The sequence below is a fragment of the Megascapheus bottae genome, chromosome 6, assembly GCF_031878675.1.
Source record: "Megascapheus bottae isolate mThoBot1 chromosome 6, mThoBot2.hap1, whole genome shotgun sequence".
Taxonomy (NCBI): Eukaryota; Metazoa; Chordata; class Mammalia; order Rodentia; family Geomyidae; genus Megascapheus; species Megascapheus bottae.
Window position 1 is genome coordinate 49,576,849 of NC_143514.1, and position 23,942 is coordinate 49,600,790.

At 39.4% G+C, this 23,942-nt stretch overlaps 1 protein-coding gene across 1 annotated transcript in view; it reads left to right on the top strand.

The window, feature by feature from the left end:
- Positions 1–23,942, top strand: part of Ndc1 (NDC1 transmembrane nucleoporin) — a 50,097-nt gene that overhangs the window by 20,477 nt on the left and 5,678 nt on the right. The window contains exons 8-16 of the mRNA XM_090334798.1: positions 585–720; positions 3,132–3,224; positions 5,541–5,622; positions 8,011–8,166; positions 8,958–9,191; positions 9,274–9,389; positions 12,764–12,814; positions 15,823–15,886; positions 18,337–18,437. Of these exons, the coding sequence (XP_090190924.1) occupies positions 585–720; positions 3,132–3,224; positions 5,541–5,622; positions 8,011–8,166; positions 8,958–9,191; positions 9,274–9,389; positions 12,764–12,814; positions 15,823–15,886; positions 18,337–18,437 (1,033 nt within the window). The remainder of the gene's footprint in view (positions 1–584; positions 721–3,131; positions 3,225–5,540; positions 5,623–8,010; positions 8,167–8,957; positions 9,192–9,273; positions 9,390–12,763; positions 12,815–15,822; positions 15,887–18,336; positions 18,438–23,942) is intronic.

Below are 23,942 nucleotides of genomic sequence, written 5' to 3' on the forward strand. Positions count from 1 at the left end.
ACTTTGATGTAGTCAAAGTAGTTAGGCTTATAGACTTGACTCATTCTTCCCACAGTAAATGGCAGTGAAGATTTAGTACATAGGAAATTAGGTAAGTTTAGGCCTACACTTTACCTATGGCTCCATTAGGAACTCCTAAGAAAGTATTAAATACCTATTGAAGAGTACAAAAAATTATCATTTAGAAATAGGATTAGTTGGGGCAGGGAGTTTGGCCTAGTGGTAGAGTGCTTGCCTAGCATGCATGAAGACCCTGGTTCGATTCCTCAGTACCACGTACATGAAAAAAGCTGTAAGTGGTGCTGCTGACGCTCAAGTGGAAGAACTCTAGCCTTGAGAAAGTCTAAGGACAATGCTCAGGCCCCTGAGCTCAAGCCGAGGACTGGCAAAAAAATAAAATAGGATTTGTTGGAAGTGGAGCTTTGGCTCAAGTGGTAGAGCACTAGCATTGAGTAAAGAAAGCTCAGAGACAGTTTCCAAGCCCAGAGTTCATGTTCCAGGAAAGAAGGTTATTGTGGAGTCCCAAGTCCTTTACATGTTTTGACAATTTCCATCGGATTAACCAGTATTTTGTGCTTATACAGGCACCTTCACAGGCCTCTTGACACAGTAAGTGGCCTCTTGAACCTCTCATTACTCTACCATGTCTGGCTTTGTGGTGTCTTCCTCCTGACGACTTGGTACATCTCATGGATACTCTTCAAAATCTATGCCACAGAGGTCAGTTCTTAGTTTTGTGTTAATATTCTTTTGTGCTTTAGAGTACTTAGATTTTTTTTTTTTTTTTTAGAAAGAGTATTGGTTGATCTGTTATGACCCAAGCCATTTTAATTATTTTTATTTGCTTAATGTATTTTTGGGAGTCTTTGTTAATACAGGTTGGTCTCAAATTAATGATCCTCCTGCCTCTGTCTCCAAAGTACTAGGATTACAGCTATGAGTTATAGTATCTGGGCAGGTGCATAACATTTATGACTACAGTTTACTTTATATATTTTTCTGAAGGAAAGAATTGGTACCCACTTAATGTTGGGAAATTAAACTGAATTGTATTTATTATGCTTTATTTGTAGTCTAGTACTCTCCTCAAACCTCCTGTTTCTCTGTTGAGTATATACTAGATCAGTGTGAATTTTAAATTTTATATGCTGTTATATGCTATTATTACCATAGATACTATTAAAATGCTTAGGGAACTGGGAATGTGGCTTAGTGTTAGAGTCTTTGCCGAGCATGCATGAAGCCCTGGGCTCCATTCCTCAGTACCATATAAACAGAAAAGCCAGAAGTAGCCTTTGGCTCAATGCTAGCCTTGAGCAAAAGCAGCTCAGGGACAATGCCCAGGTCCTGAGTTCAAGCCCCAGGAATGGCAAAAAAAAAAAAAAAATGCGTAGGGCTAGAGATGAGGGTAAAGTGATAAAGCACTTGCCTCCCAAGTGCAGACTCTTGAGTTCAAATCCCAGTTGGCTCTGAGCTCCTGGGTTAAAGTTATTCCCTGACTTTTGGAAGAAAGAAACTTAGACTAAAGAAATGACTCTGGAAATTGAAGGGATCATCTGGATAATGTCTACAAAACCTTTATTATTTATTTTTCCAGTCTTGGGGCTTGAACTCAGGGCCTGAGCACTGTCCTTAGGCTATCACTCTACCACTTGAGCTACAGTACCACTTCCAGTTTTTCCTATGTATATGGTATTGAGGAATCAAACTCAGTCCTATTTGCATGTTAGGCAAGCACTCTACCAGTAGGCTAAACTCCCAGCTGCATAAAAACTTTTTTTTTTTTTTTTTTTTTTGCCAGTCCTGGGTTTGAGCTCAGGGACTGAGCACTGTCCTTGGACTTTCTCAAGGCTAGAGCTCTACCACTTGAGCCTCAGCACCACTTCTGGCTTTTTTCTGTGTATGTGGTACTGAGGAATTGAACTGAGTCTTCGCCATGATAAGCAAGCACTTTACCACTAGGCAAAACTCCTGGCCCCTGTTCCATTACTTTGAGCCAGGTGTAGTGGCTCAAGTCTGTAACCTTAGGTACTTGGGCAGTCATAATTCAAGACTAGCTCAGGCATACAACTTTGTGAAATGCTATCTCAACCAACGAGTAGTCCACAGCTATGTGGGAAACTATAAATAGGAGGATTTCAGTCTAGGCTGACTGAGGCATAAAGTGAGACCCTTTCTCAAAAAAATAACTGACACAGGATTGTTGGAATTTCTAGCCATTATGGGGCCCTGAAGTCAAGCCTCATTATATAGGGGGAGAGGGAAAAGAAGTATATTATTTTCTATCTTTCAAATGGTTGTCTTAGAGAATAGTGTTTCTGTTTCACTGTGGTTTTGTATTCTTCTGTAGTTTCAGAGAGTATTTCTGAAATTTTATTAGAAGCCAGAGTCTGGCAGGGAATGTGGCTTAGTGGTAGAGTGCTAGCCTAGCATGTATGAAGCCCTGTGTTCGATTCTGCAGTATCACATAAACAGAAAAAGCCAGAAGTGGTGCTATGGCTCAATGGTAGAGTACAAGCCTTGATCAAAAAGCAGCTCAGGCCCTAAGTTCGAGCCCTGGGATTGGCAGGAAGAAAAAAAGAAGACAGAGTCTAGTAAAATTGGGACAGTGTTCTTGTTTTTATTCTTTTTTCAACAGAATTTCACAGTGTACCTCAGGCTGGACTTGAACTCATGATCCTCCTGTCTCTGTCCCAAATCTCTAATGTTAAAATTATGGGTGTGTACTACTCTATCTAGTCAAGATAGTACCTTTAAAAAAAAAAGACGGGCCAGGAGTTTGCCTTAGTGGTAAAGTGCTTGCCTAGCATGAACAAAGACCTGGGTTTGATTCCTCAGTACCATGTACATAGGAAAAAGCCGGAAGTGGTGCTGAGACTCAAGTGGTAGAGCTCTAACCTTGATAAAGTCTAAGGACAGTGCTCAGGCCCTGAGCTCAAGCCCAGGACTGGCAAAAAAAATACTGTGTTTGGGTTTATTTAACATTAATGTATTTTGTTTTGGCAATGGGCATTGGAGATATTAACTTGATTGTATTGTCTCCTTCTAGGTACAGTTAATGCTTACTTACTGCGTAGAACAAGATTGTAAAAATTAATCATTTTTATATTCTTTTCTGTGGATTATGACAGGCTCATGTGTTCCCTGTGCAGCCACCATTTGCAGGAGACTCAGAAGAATGCCTCCCAAAAGTTTTAAGTAGCAACCCTCCTCTCATCATAAAGGTAAAACTGTTCCCTTTGTTTCTTCACACTGTTACCTCTAACTTACCTTACAGAACAGAGTTAATTTTAGTATATTTATATATGGAGATATGTTTTTGAAGGCCTAGAATATTCTGTTACTGATGTTATAAACCTGGCTGGCAGTGTGGTATAAGTGGTAGAGTTTTTGCATAGAAAGCATAAAGTTCTAAGTTCACTTCTCTCACTAGTCCTGTCACCCCCTCCCTGGTCAAATCTACTACTTTGTAGTGCTGTTTATAGTTTCAGTTTTCATTTTAAGTAACCAAAATGCCAATGGAAAGTGAGCAGTATGTGTGTAAGATTAATTTTTCTCATTTTGAAATAGGATGCCACTATAGTTGGTTCTTTGTGGGTTTAAGCTATCCTTCTGCCTCAGTCTCCCGAATAACCGAAACTATGGTGTGCACCAGCACTTCTAGCCAAGCTAGTTAATTAATTCTGTGTTTAGAAAAGATGCAAAAGTAGCTTCCAGCATGAAATTATGCTTATATAATTATAGCCAACTAAATGCATTAGTTTTACAGGCTGTTCCTGGTAGCAAAGCTTTCATAGTCAGTTAAAAACGAATTGAAACAACTGAGTGCCAGTGGCTCATGCTTGTAATCTTATCTACACAGGAGATGAAAAAGTTAAGGGGACAGGACAGCATTCAGGCCCTGAGTTCAAACCCCATTCAGAAAATAGTTAGAACTTAAAACTTGGATCAGTCTAAAGAAACTTTAAACAAATAAGAAAATGAACTACTGAGGCTCTAATTACCTGTTGGTTTTATTTTATTTCTTTCTTTCTTTATTTATTTTGTCTGTCATGGGGCTTGAACTCCGGGCCTCGGCACTATCCCTGAATTCTTTTGCTCAAGGCTGCCTTTCCCCTTGAGCCACAGCACCACTTCTGTTTTTTTTTTTCTTTTCTTTTTTAAAATTTTTTAAAATTTTATTGTCGGGGTAATGTATAGAAGGGTTACAATGACATTCATTAGGTAGTAAGTACATTACTTCTCGCACATTGTTGGTCATGGGGCTTGAACTCTGGGCCTGGCGCTGTCCCTGAGCTCTTCACTGACAGTTTTCTAGTGGTTAATTGGAGATAAGAGTCTCATGGACTTTAGTGCCCAGGCTGTCTTTGAACCTTGATCTTCAGATCTTAGCCTCCTGAGTAGGTAGGATTACAGGTGTGAACTACTGCAACCGGCTGATTTTATTTTTATTTTTTAGCTAGTCTAGAGGCTTGAAATCAGGACCTGGGTGCTGTCCCTAAGCTTCTTTGTGCTCAAGGCTAATGCTGTATCACCTGAGCCACAGCACCACTTCTAGCTTTTTCTGGGTAGTTTATTGGAGATAAGAGTCTTTAGGGACTTTCCTGCACTGGCTGGTTTTGAGCTATGATACTCAGATCTCATTACCTAAGAAGAATACACAAGCCACCAGCATGCAGCTCTAATTATCTTTAAACAAGAATTGTGATCAGTTTGTTAGATTAACTTAGATCATTTACTCATTTGATAACTGAATGTTTCTGGAAGGCAGATGTCAGTCACTGCTAGTTGCAATGGGTAGTATGATTAGGAGGACTGACAGTAAAGGCAGGTACATGTATGATTAAAATTCACTGTGGCCAGTAAGTGTGACCAACACGAGCACCCCAGAAAGAATGGTCCTTGGTAAGGAAGCTTCCCAGGAGTTAGGTTTTTCAGCTAAAAAAAAATAAAAAACAAAAAAATGACAGAGGTGACTTGTGTTAGTCACAGTGGTCAGTAAGAGGGGGTTGATGTTCTTTGGGCCTCATAGTTTGGTGGGTGGGGCCAGGTAAAGCAAGAAAGTAGTCATTTATGATATATTATGTTAAGTACTACAGTTGAGGGAGCCAGAGGAAGTTCCAGGAGGAAGTGATGGTTAAATTTTCCATCACAAAGGTTGAAAGAACACAACTCATTACTTCCTTATTTGTGGCTGGAGCCTACATTGGATAGGTAGGGTATAGGTAGGAAAGTACTGGGAATCTAGAAGAGAAGGTTATATTTCTGAAATATTTTTCTTTTCTAAAATATTGAGTGGGGCTGATGATGTGGCGTAGTGGTAGAGTGCTTGCCAGTATGCGTGAAGACCTGGGCTTCATTCCTCAGTATCACATCAACACGTAGAGCTCAAAGTGGCGCTGTGGCTCAAGTGAGGAGTTCAGGGGTAGTACCCAGGCCTTGAGTTCAAGCTCCAGGACATGTTATGAGTCCAACTCATAAATAAGATTTTTATGTTTAGAGGTTAAAAATTTTAAATAATGTGTACTTTTTCCTTTTAGTATTTAGCCTTGCAGGACCTGATGTTGCTTTCTCAATATTCTCCTTCTCGAAGACAAGAAGTTTTTAGCCTTAGCCAACCAGGTATTGCTAAAAGTAGTACACTTGATTAGATATGTATGTGCACTACTGAAAGTTTCTGATGAGAGGTGTATTGTTATATTTAATAAAATATCACACATCAGAGGGTCCCTTTAATGAAATATGAACTTAAATCTTATACAGCTTCAGCGTTTGTATGGTTGTGAGTAGAATTTGTATTAGTGTTTGTAAACTTCTATTTTCTTCAATTCCCTAAATGTATTAACTTGAAGAAACTGTATAGTAGTTGGTAAGTTTTCAAGAAGAAAAGTAGGCATTTTAATACTATAAAAGATTTTTACATAAACAAAACTAGGTGGTATAATTTCTAGGTGATAGATATAACTCAGAGTAAGAGCTTAAGTAAAGTCAATGTCAGAATTGGAATAAATATTTTGTTATTTGACTTAAAGTGCAGAGATCTCTTCCTGCTGTGCTTCTGCCTCCTTTGAAAATAAGTAGGTAAAAGCCAGGTGCCAGTGGCTCACACCAATAATCCTAGCTACTCAGGCTGAGATCTGAGGATTACAGTTCAAAGCCATCCTGGGCAGGAAAGTCCATGTGACTTATCTCCATTTAACCACAGAAAACCAGAAGTGGCACTGTGGCTCAAGTGGTAGAGTGCTAGCCTTTAGCTGAGCTCAGAGACAGCGCCCAGGTCCAGAGTTCAAGCCCCATGACAAACAAAACAAAACAAGTAGGCAGAATCTGGATTTGTTGGTAACCCAGAGATGTTCTGGGTAGTCCTGACACACTTCTTCTCCATTACCATTTTCCAAGCTGTTTAAGACTGCACTTTGCCAGTGCTCTCTGTTTTGTTCTTAGAAATAGTCCAGCCCCAGCCACCGGTAGAAACAGGGAACCTAGTAGTTTTTCATCTTTTACTTAGCTGTGCATTATTTTGCCGAACTTGCCAATTTTCAAATTGTAAAAATATTTCCTATGGGTGTTATATGGAAATGGAATCCAGTAATATAAAAATAAGATTAATTGTTGGATGTCATTGGCTCATGTCTATAATCCTAGCTACTCAGGAGGCTGAGATATGAGGATGATGCTTTGAAGGTGGTCCAGGCGGGAAAGTTTGTGAGACTCTTATCTCCAGTTAACTACTAAAAGCTGCAAGTGGAGCTGTGGCTCATGTGGTAGAGTGTTAGTCTTGAGTGAAAGAAAAAGTTCAGAGACAGAGCCTAGGCCATGAGGTAAAGCCCAAAGACTGGGGGAAAAAATAATTGAAAGCCATTTTTCTTTTTGTTTTGAGAAATCCAGAGGTGACACTATGAAAAACAATACTTTTCTGTCAGACTTGTATTAACTTAGGCATTCTCTGTATTTTCCAGAGCTTCAGGTAAAGTAAATATGTTGGCATGTCCTCTGAAAGAGAATATCCTAGAGATACTAAATTTAAAATATATTATTAATTAGAGTAGAATATTATTACACAGTTCCGGGTGGTACTGAGTTAGCAGTACAAACTGTCTGAGGGCTAGGAATGTGGCTTAGTGTTAGAGTGCTTACCTAGCATGCATAGAACCCTTGTGGCTCAAGTGGCAGAGTGCTAGCCTTGAGCAAAATCAGCTCAGGGACAGTGCCCAGCCCCTGAGTTCAAGTCCCAGGACTGGCAAAAAAAAGAAAGAAAAGTCTGCAGCCTATTGATGAAGTATCTTGTATGGATTTATTCACATGTTAAATGTTTTTCCTCTTAAATTGTAAAAGGATGAGATATTATAGGAGCTATATAAGTGAAGAGTGCATGATTCACACACAATATGGGGCATGTTTTCATTAGGCTTCCATTCACAGCACATAATGAAGCATGATATATATGATATGATATATAATCATAATAATTCTTGGATACAAAGGTAGCAAGAGCTGGGTGCCAATAGCTCACGCCTGTAATCCTTGTTACTCTATTCAGGAGGCTGCGATTGGAGTATCACAGTTCAAAGCCTGCTTGCATAAAAGTCTATGAGACCTATCTTTTCTCCAGTTAATCACCAGAAAACTGGAAGCGGTGCTCTGGCTCAAGTGGTAGAGCACTAGCCTTGAGCGGAATTGCTCAGGGACAGTGCCCAGGCCCAGAGCTCAAGCCCCATAACAACAACAACAACAAAATCCAACCCCAATAGCAAGAAGGTACTATGATAAAGGAGTGAGAAATATGTAAGAGCAGAACCTCTAGTGAACGTCTGAAGCCCTTGACTCTGTATATGCTGTTTTCTTATGTGTACATACCTATAGTAAAGTCTGTAAATGCTGTGTTTTCTTACATATACATACCTATAGTAAAGTCTGTAAATTAAGCACACTAAGAGATTTATAGTAGTAAGAAGAAAATAGAACAATGTGATTATTTATGTTTTAAAAACGATTGCTTGATTCTCTTAGGTGGACATCCCCATAATTGGACTGCTATTTCCAGAGAGTGTTTGAATCTTTTAAATGCTATGACTCAGAAACTGATTCTCTACCAAGAAGCTGCTGCTACAAATGGGAGGCTTTCTTCATCATACTCAGTGGAACCTAAGAAAGTAAATTCCTCAGGTAACTTCTAGTAAGAGAGGGTAGAAATGTTTGCATTCGGGGTCGGGAGTTTGGCCTAGTGGTAGAGTGCTTCCCTAGCATACACAAAGACCCAGGCTCCATTATTTAGTACCACATACATAGAAGAATAAAAAAAGCCAGAAGTGGTGCTGTGGCTCAAGTGGTAGAACTTTAGCCCTGAGAAAACTCAAGGATAGTGCCCAGCTCCTGAGTTCAAGCCCCAGGACTGGCAAAAGTAAAATAAAGTAAAAAATTGCATCCTTTTTAAGAAATGACAGTAATCAATGTAAGATTGCTTACATGAGTATGAGGTTTAATACTTTTAGGCAAGATTGAGCCAACATACAGAATGTTGTATTGAATTACCAAAAATGGGTATCATTGTAGATTGAAAAAATTGTGGGTTGTGATGGCATACTCTGTTGATTAATGAGGTAAAGAGGATGAGGCAGGAGGATCATGAATGTGAGATCAACCTGGGTTATATAGGCCCATGCTAAAAGCAAAACTTTCTTAAAAGTAGGCAGCTTATGGGGCTGGGAATAAGGCTCAGTGGTGTATACTGGATTTGATTCCTTAGTACCACATATACAGAAAAAACCAAAAGTGGCACTGTGGCTCAAGTGGTTGAGCAAAAGAGGCTCAGGGACAGTGCCAGTCCCAAGACTGGCCAAAAAAACAAAACAAAACAATGCACAAAAGGATTGCAGGTCATAGGTGTGGTTGAGAACCTTCATACTACCATGCTTGGCCCACACCACCTCTTCAGCACTGCTTCTGTTCTTTTACAGAAGAAACTGCATTTCAGACACCCAAACCTAGCCAGCCAGTACCATCGTCAGCTAAAACTGCACTATTTTCTTCAAAATTGTCTACACCTGATACTTCGAGTACCTTTGGGTCTCCTTTTGGCATTAATGTGGCGAATCGAATGGCTGGAATTTTTGATGCAAACATTTGCTATGCGTCACCACAAGGTCCTTTGCTAACAAGAAGAGGGCCAAGATTATGGACTTCTACTTCTGGTGAGGAATTTTTATTTCCTAAAGCTTGAAACTTGGACAGGACCAGGCAGCTTAAGTCCTTACCTTATTATTTTTTAACTAGATCAGCAAATGTCTGGATTTTCTGATCTACCTCCATGCACCTCTGTAAGTGCTGATGGTAAGACAGTGAGACAGCCCAATGTCATCTATTCATGGATACAGAATAAGCGTGAACAGGTAGGATAATATGATTACAGAATTTATATTTATTGGTATTATTTTGGTATATATTTTTATGTATATATATTTTATGGGTATCTTTGAGTGTGTGTGTGTGTAGCCCTGGGGCTTGAACTCAGGGCCTGGGTGCTGTTCCTGAGATTCTTTTTCTGAAGGCTAGTGCTCTAACACTGATGATCTTTGAGTAATACAGGTGGTGATCTTTTTGTGTGTGTGTATGTCGGTCATGGGGTTTGAACTCTGGACTTGGGTATTGTCCCTAAGCTCTTCAGCTCAAGGCTACCACCCTACCCCTGGAGCCACAACCCTACTTCCCGTTTTCTAGTGATTAATTGGAGATGGGAGTCTCATAGTCTTTAGTGCCCATAGTCTTTTGAACCACAATCCTCATAGCTCAGCCTCCTGAGTAGCTAGGATTACTGGCATAAGCCACTGCACCTGGCAGGTGGTAAATTTGATCAAAGTATGTTATGTATATGTGTGGAAACACAATGAAATCCTTATATACAATTAGTATATACTAATAAAGAGAAAAGCCTTCAAGGATCTTACATGAGTAAGTTAGCAGGAATAAATGTTTTTAACTCTTCCTGTGTCAAGTTGGCTTATATGAGATTGCTAATATTTGACTTTGAGTTATACAATCTGCTGTTTCCTATGGCTTAACCAAATATAATTGTACTCATCTGTGAATTCTTATACTTAAAATATAGTTGGTGGGTTGTCTTTTTTTTTTTTTTTTTGTCCTTTTTTGTCAATGAGAATTGAACCCAGGATGTTATACTTGTGAGGCAATTGCTTTGCCACTGAGCTACATCTTAGCCCTAAAATACAGCTTTAAATGCTGGAAGCATGATTCAAAGAAGTGGTAGAGTATTTACTTCACAAGCCCAGATCCCTGAGTTCAGACTCCAGTGTCACATAAAGAGACAAAGACATAGTTGAATTCTTCATACATTCAGTTACCATTTTAGGCACTGGGTAGAATAGCAAATGGAACAAAACCTTGTTCATATAATGTTTACATCCTAGTGAGGAGCAATAGACCAAGAAGGTGTATAATACTGTGTTTCTGGGAGATACAGATTGTTATTGATTGTGAAAGTAAGACATTTTGGGTACTTCTGAGAACAAAAGATGACTGTGATAATTACATTAACTGTAAGGTGCATCCTTACATGGAAATATGAAAACTAGACTTATAGGGAAAGAATTTTGACATCTTAAACATGGAAAAACAGAGCAGGTAAGGGAGCCAGAGTGCCTGGAAGAGGGAGTGCCATTTTATTGACACTTTATCAAGGAAGTCTCACTGAAAAGATGGCACCCGAAGACTTAAAGGGATAATAGGAAAATAGAAAAATGCAAAGATTTGAGTAGTGAATGTGTTTGGGCATGTGAAGAGATACCATGAAGCTGGAGCAGAGTGTGTGAGGGAGAATGTAAGGTGGGTTTGGAGATCAGAGTTAGCAGATACCCAAGGCTTATTGGGCTATTTGCTGGTATTAAGACTGGCTTTTTATTTGAGGATATGAAATGCTGTTGTATGGTTTTGTCCATAAAAATGGTATGTTGAACAGTGTCACCTTTCCCTTGTTTTCTCCTAGTTTTTTCCCTTCCAACGTCCCTCCCCTACAGGTTGCAATGTTCTTTTTTTTTTTTTTTTTCTTTTCTTTTTGGTTGTGGGTCTTGGACTCTGGGTCTGGGCGCTGTCCCTTAGCTCTTCAGCTCAAGGCTATTTGCTCTATCCCTTGAGCCACAGCGCTGCTTCCCGTTTTCTAGCGGTTAATTGGAGATAAGAGTCTAATGGTCTTTACTGGTCTTTTACTGTTTGGTCTGTAGTGCCGGGCTGGCCTTACCATGATCCTCAGATCTCAGCCTCCTGAGTAGCTAGGATTACAGGTGTGAGCCACTGCCTCAGGCTGTCAAGTTCATGGTTAACATAGTATCTAGTGAGTATCCCTGTTGCATTTGTTCACCCTTTGTCCCACCATTACAGTGCTCCCCCTTACCCTCCCCAGAATAGATAAACTCATATACAAAACAAAAGGTAGCACTACAGATCAAGTGGTGCTAGCTTTGACCACAAAGAGACTCAGGGACAGAGCCCCGGCCTGGTGTTAAAGCCCTACATCCAGCAAAAAAAAAAAAAAAAAAAAAAAAAAAAAAAGACAAAAGATACAGGAATCAAAAAGTGATGGAGGAAAAAAAAGCAAAATAACAAAACCTTATTTCCATTTCAAAGAAATGTGCTCATTACTTATGTAACCCTCTGTCTATAACCTTTGCAATAACAATAAAAAATTAAAAGAATCGAATAGTAAATACTAAATAATTTAATAATAAAATAATTATTACCTAATATTTCACAATGAAAGAAAAAAGAATGATATGCTGTAACTTAGACTTTGGAATACCTGATCTAGCAGGTTGAGACTAGGCTTTCAGAGTGGAAACTCAGTCTTCAGCAGCAGTGGAACTAGAGGCACTGTTACAGCTGTTGCAGTAGGCTAGTGGGAATGCTGGGATCTGGGACTAGAAGGGTGGTGGTAATAACCATAAGATGTAATAGGATGCTATTACAATGCTTATAATATACTTGTGATATAGGAAAATGTTGAGTTTAAAGCTATTGGTCTGAGGAGCTGGACCAGGATAGATGCAGTTTAGACAATTTACTCATAATCTTGGAGAAGTATCTCTGATAGAGGTGAGATGGGTAGCTCTGGAATTTGATTCTGCATATGATACCTTTGAGAAACACCTATTGGACAACGAAGTGCAAATTCTAAGGAAGAAATTACATGAGCATCTAGAATGCAGAGAAATTCTGATCTAAAATTCTGATAGAAAAATGTACATTTTGAAGACATCAGGGTATAGATAGTGTCTGTCATCTCCAAAATAACCAGCAAAAAGCTGTTTTGGAAGCACTTTCTCAAGTGGTAGAACATCAGTTGAGCAAACCAAGCAAGTATGAGGCCCAGAGTTCAAGCCTCAGTACTAGCAAAAATGAACAAAAAACTACTTTGTGTCTCTGGGCTTTTGTTTTGTTTTCTTATATTTTACTTCTCTGTAGGGAATGCATGTAGAACAATGAGAAAGTATAGAAAATACCACCTCCATTTATCATAGCAGGGTCTGTTAAATGTATGTACATGGAAACACAGTACAATTTAGATTAGATGCTCCATCTTGATCATCCAGTTGATAATACAAAGTTATTTACTTACATAGATTATTGTAAGTAGGGTTCTTTGCTAATATGGAGTTACTTCTATTTAAATTGATACCACAAAAACCTAGAAATGTGTGATATATTTCAATAACATTAAGAAAAAAATGTGTTAATTCTTTTTTTTCCAATTTAGATTAAGAATTTCTTGTCTAAACGGGTGCTGATTATGTATTTTTTCAGTAAGGTAAGATTACAAAATGAAATTTGAAGTAGAGAATAGGATCTTGCCTATAAATATCTTGATCTAAAGAGGCCATGCAGCTTTGCCTAGTTCTTTTCTGAACCTCCATTAGAGCAGTAGGGTTTTTTTATTTTTTTTTATTGTATTTTATTGTCAGGATAATGTGTAGAGGGGTTATAGTTACATTCACCAGGTAATGGGTATATTACTTCTCAAATCTTGATACCCCTTCTCATGTTTTTTGTCCCCCTCTCCTTCACCCCACCTCCTGATTGCTCACCTCAATACCCTCCTGAGGCTGGACTCTTTAGTTGGCCTCCTGAGATTATTGACTTCTGGCAACTTTGTGCTAAAATGTGCTTTTTGTCTGCCTGCTTGGATCTTCCTAAAATGAGCAATCCATTCTTTGTGGTACTTTGTGGCTCATTTTCCTGCTAATACCTTTATGACCAAGTTGATAGTCAAAAGAGATAATTGAGTTAGATGGTATACTAACTTCTGGTTTTTTTTTTTTTTTGGCCAGTCCTGGGGCCTGAACTCAGGGCCTGAGCAATGCCTTTGGGCTTTCTTCAAGGCTAGTGCTCTACCACTTGAGCCATAGCACCACTTCCAGCTTTTCTACATATGTGGTACATAGGAATTGAACCTAGGTCTTCATGCATGCTAGGCAAGCACTCTATCACTAGGCCAAACTCCCAGCCACTATACTAACTTTTTGATGGACAAAAAGATTGAATTCTAAGCCAGGCACAGTGGCTCATGCCTGTTTCCCTAGCTACTCAGGAGGCTGAGATCTGAGGCTCAAGGTTCAAAGCCAGCCCCGGCACAAAAGGACCTGGGACTTTTCTCCAGTTAGCCCCTAGAAAACAGGAAGGGGCTTGGCTCAAGGGTAGGGTGGTAGCCTTGAGCTGAAAAGCTCAGGGACAGCACCCAGGCTGAGTTTAAGTAAGCCCCATGATCCACCAAAAGAAAAAAATTGAATTCTAGGCTGGCCTGGGTTATATAGCAAGTCCTTGTTGCAAAAAGGAACACACACAGACACACACTTTTTGACTTGCTTATCAGCTATTTCAGTTGCCACAGGGGAGTAAACCTCAAATTCAGAAACAATTTGTTCCTGTTTTCTTGGTTCTAAAAAATTTTCACCCACTTATGTTTTCTTGGTTCTAGCAAAACCTTCAACCATATATAAAAGAGAATAATTTTTTTGTTTTTAAGTCTAACCTCTCTTGCTGTAAACATTACAGTATTAACAAATGTGCTAATGTAGCACTCAATGCATTGAAGGCAGAGTTTCCCTGCCAGCATTTGTTATTTACCTTTTTTACTTTTTTTTTTTTTTTTTGTTATCATGGGGCTTGAACTCTGGGCCTAGGTGCTGTTCCTGAGCTCCTCAGCTCTAGGCTAATGCTCTACCTCCTTGAGCCATAGCGCCACTTCTGGTATTCTGGTAGTTAATTGGAGATAAGAGCCTCATGGACTTTAGTGCCCGGGCTAGCTTTGAACCGTGATCCTCAGATCTCAGCCTCCTGAGTAGTTATGATTATAGACATGAGCCACTAGTGCCTGCTATTATTCAATTTGATTTTTATGAGGACAGTGTATCTACTTTTATAGTTGCTTAGTCATAACTTGGTGGGAAAGAAATCTGAACAACCCTGATAGAATGTAGTATAAGTCATTTCAAGTTCTTGAAACTACTTCCACATCATCATTCAAAGTCATTTCAGGTTCTCAAAAATGCTTTAAAAAAATAGAGTGGAAGGATAACTCCACTTCGATTGCAGCTACTTTTCCAAAAATAATCTACTTTGAGGTATTAGAGGAAAATGTCTTTCATCAAGCGAATGAGCAGTCTGAAGTCTTACTTCAGTACTTGGTTTCAGGAGGGGATAAAAATGTGCCCAAGTCCTTATCTGTGTTCCAGGTTCTTTGACGAGTATCCCTTATTGCATACAAAATTCTTGTAAGATAGGTCATTTTGTCCTCATTTACAGATAAGGCAACCTGATGCTTAGGGTCAAGTAGCTAGTCTAATGCACATAGCTCAGTTGCAGAGGACACTGACTAAAATCTGCTTTTCTCTCTTGGGAGTGAGTAGCTACTTCTAATGCTAATTTTTCAAGTAAATTTGTTGTATAAGGAGACGTTGACAGCTGTCTGTTGCTAAGCATATATTTTAACAGGATTATTATGTTGTACTTAATAGGCTTCATAGAGTGCCTAACCAAAACCAGTGTTTGTTTCAGTGGACCTATTGCTTTGCACTGTCAGACTCAGAGAACATTAAAAATTTGAGTGGATTTTCTTTGGAATGGAGTTGGAGAGTTGACAATTTAAGAGAAGTAATAAATATTTAGGAACTTCTTTTTATTTATTATAATTTTAAAGGAACTCTTTGTGACCGTCCTCTTGTATGATTTTTATACTAATTCTTTTTAAAAAATAGTTTTTATTAAGAGTATAAGTAATAAAAGGTTATAGTCTCTTAAAAGTATTCCAAAATCTGTTATTAGAAACAGGTGGGCCAGGAGTTTGGCCTAGTGGTAGAGTGCTTGCCTAGCATGAACGAAGGCCCAGGTTCCATTCCTAGATACTATATACATAGAAAAAAATCCAGAAATGGTGCTGAGGCTCAAGTGGTAGAGCTCTAGCCTTGAGAAAGCCCAAGGACAGTGCTCAGGCACTGAGCTCAAGCCCAGGACTGGCCAAAATAAAAAAGAGGTACTAAGAAATAACTATCAAAGCGTACCAGCATATGGGAGTTCATGTAGTTCTTACTTTAAATGGAAAACTGGAGCACTTAGAGTTTTAAAGACTTAGTGAAGGTCACACTAAAAGTTGATGTCAAAATGTTATGTTGTAGATAAAACACTATATAAGGCTTATTTCAGATTTTGATTTTTAGAGCCTCCTGTGAGTCTTTTGTTGTTATTCTACATTGTTAATAAATAAAATAACATAGTATAGTTTTTATTCAGGAGAACTTAAATGTAGTGTTTTATTTGTAGCATCCAGAGGCCTCCATTCAAGCTGTTTTTTCAGATGCCCAAATGCATATTTGGGCATTAGAAGGTAAGCAGTCTCTGAATTATTGCCCCCCTGCCCCTTATTTTTTAAATGCCTGTCCTAGGGCTTGAACTTTGGGCCTGGGTGCTGTTCCTAAGGTTCTTTTGCTCAAGACTAGCATTCTATCACTTGAGCCCCATCTCCACTTCAGGCTTTTTTGGTAGTTAGAGGGACTTTCCTGCCTAGGCTGGCTTCAAACCACAATCTTCAGATCTCAATCTCCTGAGTAGCGAGGATCTTATGCACAAGGCCACCAGTGCCTGGCCTATTATTTTATTAAATTTTATTGTTGGGATAATGTAGGTTACAGCTACATTTGTCAGATAGTAGGTTCATTACTGCTCGCACATTGATATCCCTTCTCATGTTTTTGTCCTCGTTTCCCTCCCCTAACTTCCTTCTAATTATCTTGTTTTCCCCCTTTCCCTTTCCTATTTCAAATAAACCTAGGTAGAGTATACCTGGTAACAAAGTCAAATACAGTAACAACATGAGATTAACTATAAGGGCAAAAAAAGAGAAGAGAAATAACAGTACATTAAGAACAACAATCACACAAGATAAACCTTTTGTTTCCATATCCTGGAGCTCAGCCTATTATTTTAATTACCAATTAAAATATTGAAGTATATTCTGAAAGTTTTGATTTTCAGATACATTTTTATAGCTGCGTGTGTGTGTGTGTGTGTGTGTGCGTGCGTGCGTGCGTGTGTGCGTGCGTGCGTGCGTGCGTGTGTGCGTGTGTGCGTGCGCATGTGTGCACGTGCCACTGGTGCTTGCTTAGTTTCTTTTTGGTGCCAGTAGCAGAGCTTGAACCCAGGGCCCATGCTCTGTCCTTGAGCTTTTTTTGCTATAGGCTAGTGCTCTACCATGTGAGCTATATATAGCTTTACTTCCCGCTCTTTTGGTAATTAATTTGAGATAAGTCTTAGGGACTTTTTTACCTGGACTGTTTTTGAACCTGAATAGCTGGAGTTATAGGCGTGATTGGTTTAGTTTTTTAAAATAATTATATTATTATAATTATTTTTGTCTTTCATGGGGCTTGGACTCTGTGCCTGGGTGCTGTCTCTGAGCTCCTCAGCTCAAGGCTGCTGCCCCACTCCTGGGTCTGGGCCTTGTCCCGAGCTTTTCAGCTCAAGGCTACTGCCCTATCCCCGGAGCCACAGTGCCACTTTGGTTTTCTAGTGGTAATTGGAGGTAAGAGTCTCACGGTCTTTAGTGTCTGGGCTGAACCGAGATCCTCAGATCTCAGCCTCCTGAGTAGCTAGGATTACAGGCGTGAGCCACCTTACCCAGCATATAATCATGTGTTTTATATCTTAAAAACATGGGCTGGGGGTTTGGCCTAGTGGTATTGTGCTTGCCTAGCATGCACAAAGATCCGGGTTCAATTCTTCAGTACCACATACATAGAAAAAAGCCGGAACTGGTTCTGTAGCTCAAGTGGTAGAGCATTAGCCTTGAGAAATCCCAAGGAGAGTGCTCAGGCCCTGAGCCCAAGCCCAGGACTGGCCAAAAAAAAAAAAAAAGTCAGAGTGGTGCTGAGGCTCAAGTGGTAGAGCTCTAGCCTTGAGAAAGTCCAAGACCAGTGCTCAGACCCTGAGCTCAAGCCCAGGACTGGCAAAAAAAAAAAAAAAGTAGGAGTCCCTAGTGCTGGGATTATAGTTGTGTGCTGTCATGCAGAATGAACAGTTTTCTAGATACTGCTGTGTCATTGCTTAAGTGATACTGATAGATGCCTTTTTTGACCATTCTTTGAAAACTGTCCACCACCTCATAACTGTTGTTTTATTCTGTTTTGTTTTTTTTCCTATCACAACTCAAACATAAATACGCACACCTTTTTTTTTGGGTCTGTTTTGGGGCTTGAACACAGGGCACAGGTACATCCCGTAGCTTTTTTGCTCAAGGCTAGAGTTCTATCACTTTGAGTCATGGTTCCACTTCTGGTTTTTAGGTGGTTAATTGGGGGTAAGAATCTCATGGACTTTTCTGCCCAGGCTAGCTTTGAACTGTGATGCTTAGATCTCAGCTAGGATTATAGGTGTGAGGTATCGGGCCTGACTACACAATTGATTTGTTAAGTGCCTTTTCAACGCTTACCTCCCATGTTTTGTACATTTTTGTATTGTCTCTATTTTTATTTTTTGGAGGGTTATGGGACTTGAACTTGGCCTGGCCACTGTCCCTAAGCTGTTCTGCTCAAGGCTACCACCCTACCCTTGAGCCAAGCCCCACTTCCCATTTTTTAGAGGCTAATTGAAGATAAAAGTCTTAGGGTGCTTTGTGCCCGGGCTGGCTTTGAACCTTGATCCTCAGATCTCAAGCATCCTGAGTAGCTAGGATTACAGGCATGAGCCACCGAGCCTGGCTTCTCTCCTCTTTATAATTGTGTATTGCAGATTGATTTGACTGGCTTTGATATACTTTTTTCCCCCACTTTTCCTCCTGAGGTCTGTCTCATTTAGTAGCAGCATCATTCACAGAAGATAGATTTGGAGTTGTTCAGACTACACTACCAGCTATCCTTAATGCTTTATTGACACTGCAAGAGGTAAGCAGTCTTTGTTGTGTTGTGCTGGCTGTGGGTAGAGGTTAACTGTTCACCTCCTAGCTTTTCTGGTGTTTTGTTTTGCCAGTCCTGGCTTGAACTCAAGTACTGTCTTTGGGCTTTCTCAAAACTAGAGCTCTACCACTTGAGCCATAGGACCATTTCCAGCTTTTTCTATGTATGTGGTACCAAGGAATTGAAGCTGGGTCTTCATCCATACAAGATAAGTACTCTACCATTAGGCCAAACTCCTGGCCACCTCCTAGCTTTTCTATTATTCCTTATACATCATATTTATCTAATAAGCAAAAATACTAGAAGTTATAACAATACTCTTAAGACACTTCAATCTAGAAGAGAACAGAAAGACAAACATTTTAAAGATTTTATTAACATTGATTTTTATATCATATTTCAAATGTCATATTTAACAAACAGTATTCAAGAAGGTAATCTATATACAATCATAATTAGAACATAATTAAAATTAAGCTGAGGGTTTGTATGTCATAGATATTAATATATGTAATAAAATATTATGTCTATAGAGTATATAACCCATCATAGATTTTTTTTTTGGCCAGTCCTGGGCTTGAGTTCAGGGTCTAAGCACTGTCTTTGGACTTTTTCAAGGCTAGAGCTCTACCACTTGAGCCTCAGCACCACTTCCAGCTTTTTTCTATGTATGTGGTACCGAGGAATTGAACCCAGGTCTTCGTGCATGCTAGGCAAGCACTCTACCACTAGGCCAAACTCTATAGATTTTTATGTCTCTGTAGTTAGGTTTTTATCTCCAAGACCATGTCCATAACCTTGGGTACCCAAATATTGAGTCATTGTTCTTGTACTGTTTGGATCTAATATCCAAGAAAAACAAACTTTTAATTTGCTCATAAAAATTTATGGAAATATAAAAAGAAAGTACTAAGCCTGTAGGATATGAATCTGGTAGTAAAAGCATAGTTTAGGATATGAAGATTCTGTTTGGTAATATGAATTTGGATTTTTACACAGTTTATAGTTATTGAAAGTGACCTGTGATTAAGTTACACAATCATAAGTTCCCTATTGTCTAGAAGCTCAAGACCTCAGGCCAGTGCCCCACCTGGGTAGTCGGTTTTAACTGCAGGCCTTTTTAGCCAGGAATTAGAGAAAGGCAGAAAAATAAAATTTATGCTTTCTGTTTCCAGGTAGATTTCATTTTCTAATTTTATGCCAAGAGACATATTTTACCATTTTATGTGACTGGTTGTATCACAGTGAATACTTGAAGCATTTAGGAGTAGTTGGGAAGTAGTGTTCTTGCTATAGGAAGTAGTATTAAAGGGTACATCTTTTGATTTTAGGAAGCTTATAAGATAAGAAAATAAGTTCTGTAGTTCTTCAAGTCTCAATTTATTTTACCATCTTAGTCATCAGAATCAGTGATTATATTTTTATGGCTTTTGTTTTGTTTTTTTTGTGCCAGTATTAGGGCTTAAACTCAGGGCCTGGGCAGCTCTCCCTGAGCGTGTGTGTGTGTGTGTGTGTGTGTGTGTGTGTGTGTGTGTGTGTTGGTTGTGGGACTTGAACTCTTGGCTTGGGCCATTGCTCCTGAGCTCTTCAGCCCTACCCCTGGAGTCTTATGGGCTTTAGTGCTCAGGCTGGCTTTGAAACTTGATCCTCAGATCTGAGCCTCCTGAGTAGCTAGGATTACAGGCCTGAGCCACCACAATGGGCTCCCTGAGCCTTTTTGCTCAAAGATAATGCTCCATCACAATGGAGATAAGAGTTTCACAGGCTCATGCCTGTAATCCTACCTACTCAGGAGGCTGAGATCTGAAGATCTGTGGTTCAAAGCAGCCCAGGCACTAAGGTCCTCTATCTTAATTAATTAATCACCAGAAGAAAAAAAAGTGGCACTGTGACTCAGAAGGTAGGATGGTAGTCTTGAGCTGAAGAGGTCAGGGACAATGCCCAGGCCCAGAATTCAAGTCCCCCCCAAAAAAGTTTCACAGACTGTTCCTTCCTTCCTTCCAGCCTGGGCTGGCTTCAAATCTACCATCCTCAGATCTCAGCTTTTGAGTAGCTAAGATTACAGGTGTGAACCATTAGTGTCCTACTCACTTTTGGCTTTATGCTGGTTAATTGGAGATAAGAGTTTCACAGTCCTGAGTTAGCTTCAAAGCATGATCTTCAGATCTCAGCCTCCTGACCACCTTTTGAGTTTTTGAAACTGTCTTACTATGTAGATTGGACTGGCCTTGAATTTCTAAAATAATCTAGGCTAGCCTTGGCCTTAAGCTTACAGTTCTTCAGTATAGTCAAGTCTTGAGAGGTGGGATGACAGGTAGTAATGTACCATTATGTAGGATTGCTCTGTATTGTGTTTTTGTGTGTGTGTGTGTGTGTGGTGTGTCTGTGAGAGAGAGAGAGAGACTGTGATCTCAAGTGAGAGTGCCTGTGCATTCCTAGGACTAGTGCTGTACAATTTGAGCCGTATCTCCACCTCCAGATTTTTAATAGTTTACTTGAGATAAGAGTCTCATGACTTTCCTGCTCAGACTGGCTTTGAACTGTGACCCTCAGATCTCAGCCTCCTGAGTAGCTAGGATTATAGATGTGGCTTGTTATGTGTTCTTTGTACCTGTGTTTTCATACATATTACTTGGGATACTTCTTTCCACACATGGACTTCTATTTATTTCTACTCTATTATTTCTCTAGCTACCTTTCTTTTACTGAAACGTTTCTGTTAGTTTTCTTCTAATATTTGTCATGTCTTACCATATTATCTGGCAGCCATGATTTTAACTTTTCTGTCTCCATAACCTGATCCTAATTCCAATCTTATGAAGTAAACAGAATAAAGCAGATAAGAGAGGCTCAATACTACAGTGACTTACCTTATAGCCCACACCAAAAAATAAAAATAAAAATCAAATAAGTGAGCCTGGAGCATGGTCCAATGGTAGAGTGCTTGCCTAGCATGCCTGAAGCCTTGGGTTTGATTCCTGGGACTACATACACAGTGGAGAGGGGAGAAAGCCAGAAGTGGCTCAAGTCGTAGAGTGTTAGCTTTGAAAAATCCCAAGGATAGTGCTCAGGCCCTGAGTTCAAGCTTTAGGATTGGTTAAAAGAAAAAACAAAAATCACATAAGTGGCAGATCTGGGACTTGACCCAGATGTATGTAATTAATTATAGGTCGTTAGCTTGATGGTAGATTCCAGGAACAACTGCATAACTGCAGATCCATAGCCCCTATTCTTCCTGAATTTGTCTACTGTTATGTCCTGTTTTTTTTTTTGTTTGTTTTGTTTTTGTTCCTTCCACATAGGACTGAGAGAATGAGTGAAACTATTTAGACTTTCAACCATAGTATTCTTATGACTCAGGGAGAAACAGAACCAAGATTCCTGGTATAATGTTTACCTTTACTGTGTGTAATGCACTTTAATATTTTCTGTTCTGTTTCTTTAAAAAAAAAATAAAGTCTGATTGTCTTGGATATGGTAGCTTATACCTGTAATCCCAGCATTTGGGAGACTGAGAAAAGAGGATCCTGAATTTAGCTACATATTAAGACCCTGTTTCAAAAAACTTAAAATTATAGCAGTAATAATAAAAATGCTCATTGGAACTCACTAAAGTGATTTTATAAAGATCTTACTGCCATAGATATATTGTATACCAAAATGACTGGGCTGGGAGTTTGGCCTAGTGGTAAGAGTGCTTGCCTACCAAAATGACTGTATTATGACTTACTCCTACTATCAGAATTCTTAGTATCTGTTTGATTGTAGTTATTTATCCCTTTGGGTAGGAGGGTAAAGAATATAGATTGGTTAAAGCTTAAGTGGTAGAGTACTTACCTGGCACGCATCAAGCCAACAGTACCATGAAAAATAGGAGATTGGGGATACTAGAGGTGTAGCTCAAATGCTAGAGCTCCAATGTGAGTGAAAAGATTGAGTAGTCCATGGCCTTGAGTTCAAGCGTCAGTGTGTGCGCATGCACATACACAGATACGGACACAGACACAGATCAGGCTTTACTTTAAAATAAAAGAGGAGGAGGGGGAGGAAAAGGGGGACAAAAACATGAGGAAGGGTATCAAGGTTCTAGAAGTAATGTACCCATTACCTGAGAAATGTAACTGTAACCCCTCTATACATTATCCCAACAATAAAATACAATTTAAAAATATAAAGGAGGAGGAATTGGGATAGGGACTATGTTTTGGGGGTGCTGAGATTTCATTAAGACGAATAAAAGGACCAATAAGCTGATATTTACCTTCTAAGTACTACACCTTCTCCAAAGCTTGTTGGATTGCTTTATTTCTGGTTAAGTGAGCCGACTTCTCTGTTCCAGGGTATTAACTGAATGACACTTCTGATGCAATGGGTTGATTATAAATTCCCAGTACTGCTTTTTTGTTTAGAAAGGCAGAGGTAACTGTAATCTAAGGCAAGTTGTACAATATCAGCTTCTAGGAGTTACTAAGGAACAATTGAATGGCACTGTTTTGTTCTTTTGTTTTGCTTCTCAGTATCAATAACATCAGTCATTTCCCTGTGAATCATTAAAGGCAAAACATGAAAGGAAAGGGAAACCTTTTGCTCTTCATCTATTCAGAGGGCAAGGAGCGGAGTGATGTGTGGCTAAAGCAGCGGTTTCTACCTGCAGCCATCCTGAGACACTGCAGTCACTACAAGGGGTTCATGAGACTGGACACATTACTGTCACCTAAATAATTAACGTGTGTCCTAACAGGCATGCAGCTATTTCTCAGAGGTTTCACCATGTTTTGGTAAATTAAAATATAAGTTCATGGCCAGGAGTTTGGCGCAGTGGTAGAGTGCCTAGCATGCACAAAGACCCGGGTTCAATTCCTAGGTACCACATACGTAGAAAAAAAAAAAAGCCAGAAGTGGTGCTGAGGCTCAAGTGGTAGAGCCCTAGCCTTGAGAAAGTCCAAGGACAGTGCTCAGGCCCTGAGCTCAAGCCCAGGACTGGCAAAAAAAAAATAAATAAATAAAAAATTAAAATAATATATATATATATATATATATATAGATAGATAGATAGATAGATAGATACGTTCATATGAAAACATTGCTGGATTCATAGTAGTCATTTCTTTCCCTCCATCAGGGAATAAAGAATAACTATTATTTCTTGGAAAGTCACAATCATTTTTATCATCTTTAAGTAGTTGTACAAAGGAGTTACGCTTTAACAAAGTAGTTTATGAATGCAATATATCTTGATCATTGTTACTCCTTTCAACATTTTCACCCATCCTTCCCCTACCCAGTCCTTCCCTCCATCTTCTTAATTTTATTTTTTTTTTTGGTAGCACAACTTTTAATACCACCATATGAATGAACCACTGAATATTCTTGAGGACCACATTGAATGGAATATTTGGGATTGGCTTTATCTCCAGTAGGTGTGGAGGGGGTGTCTTTACAGAGGACTGTAGAGCTAGAGCTCTCCCTTACAAAAGAACCAGAAGTCTTGCA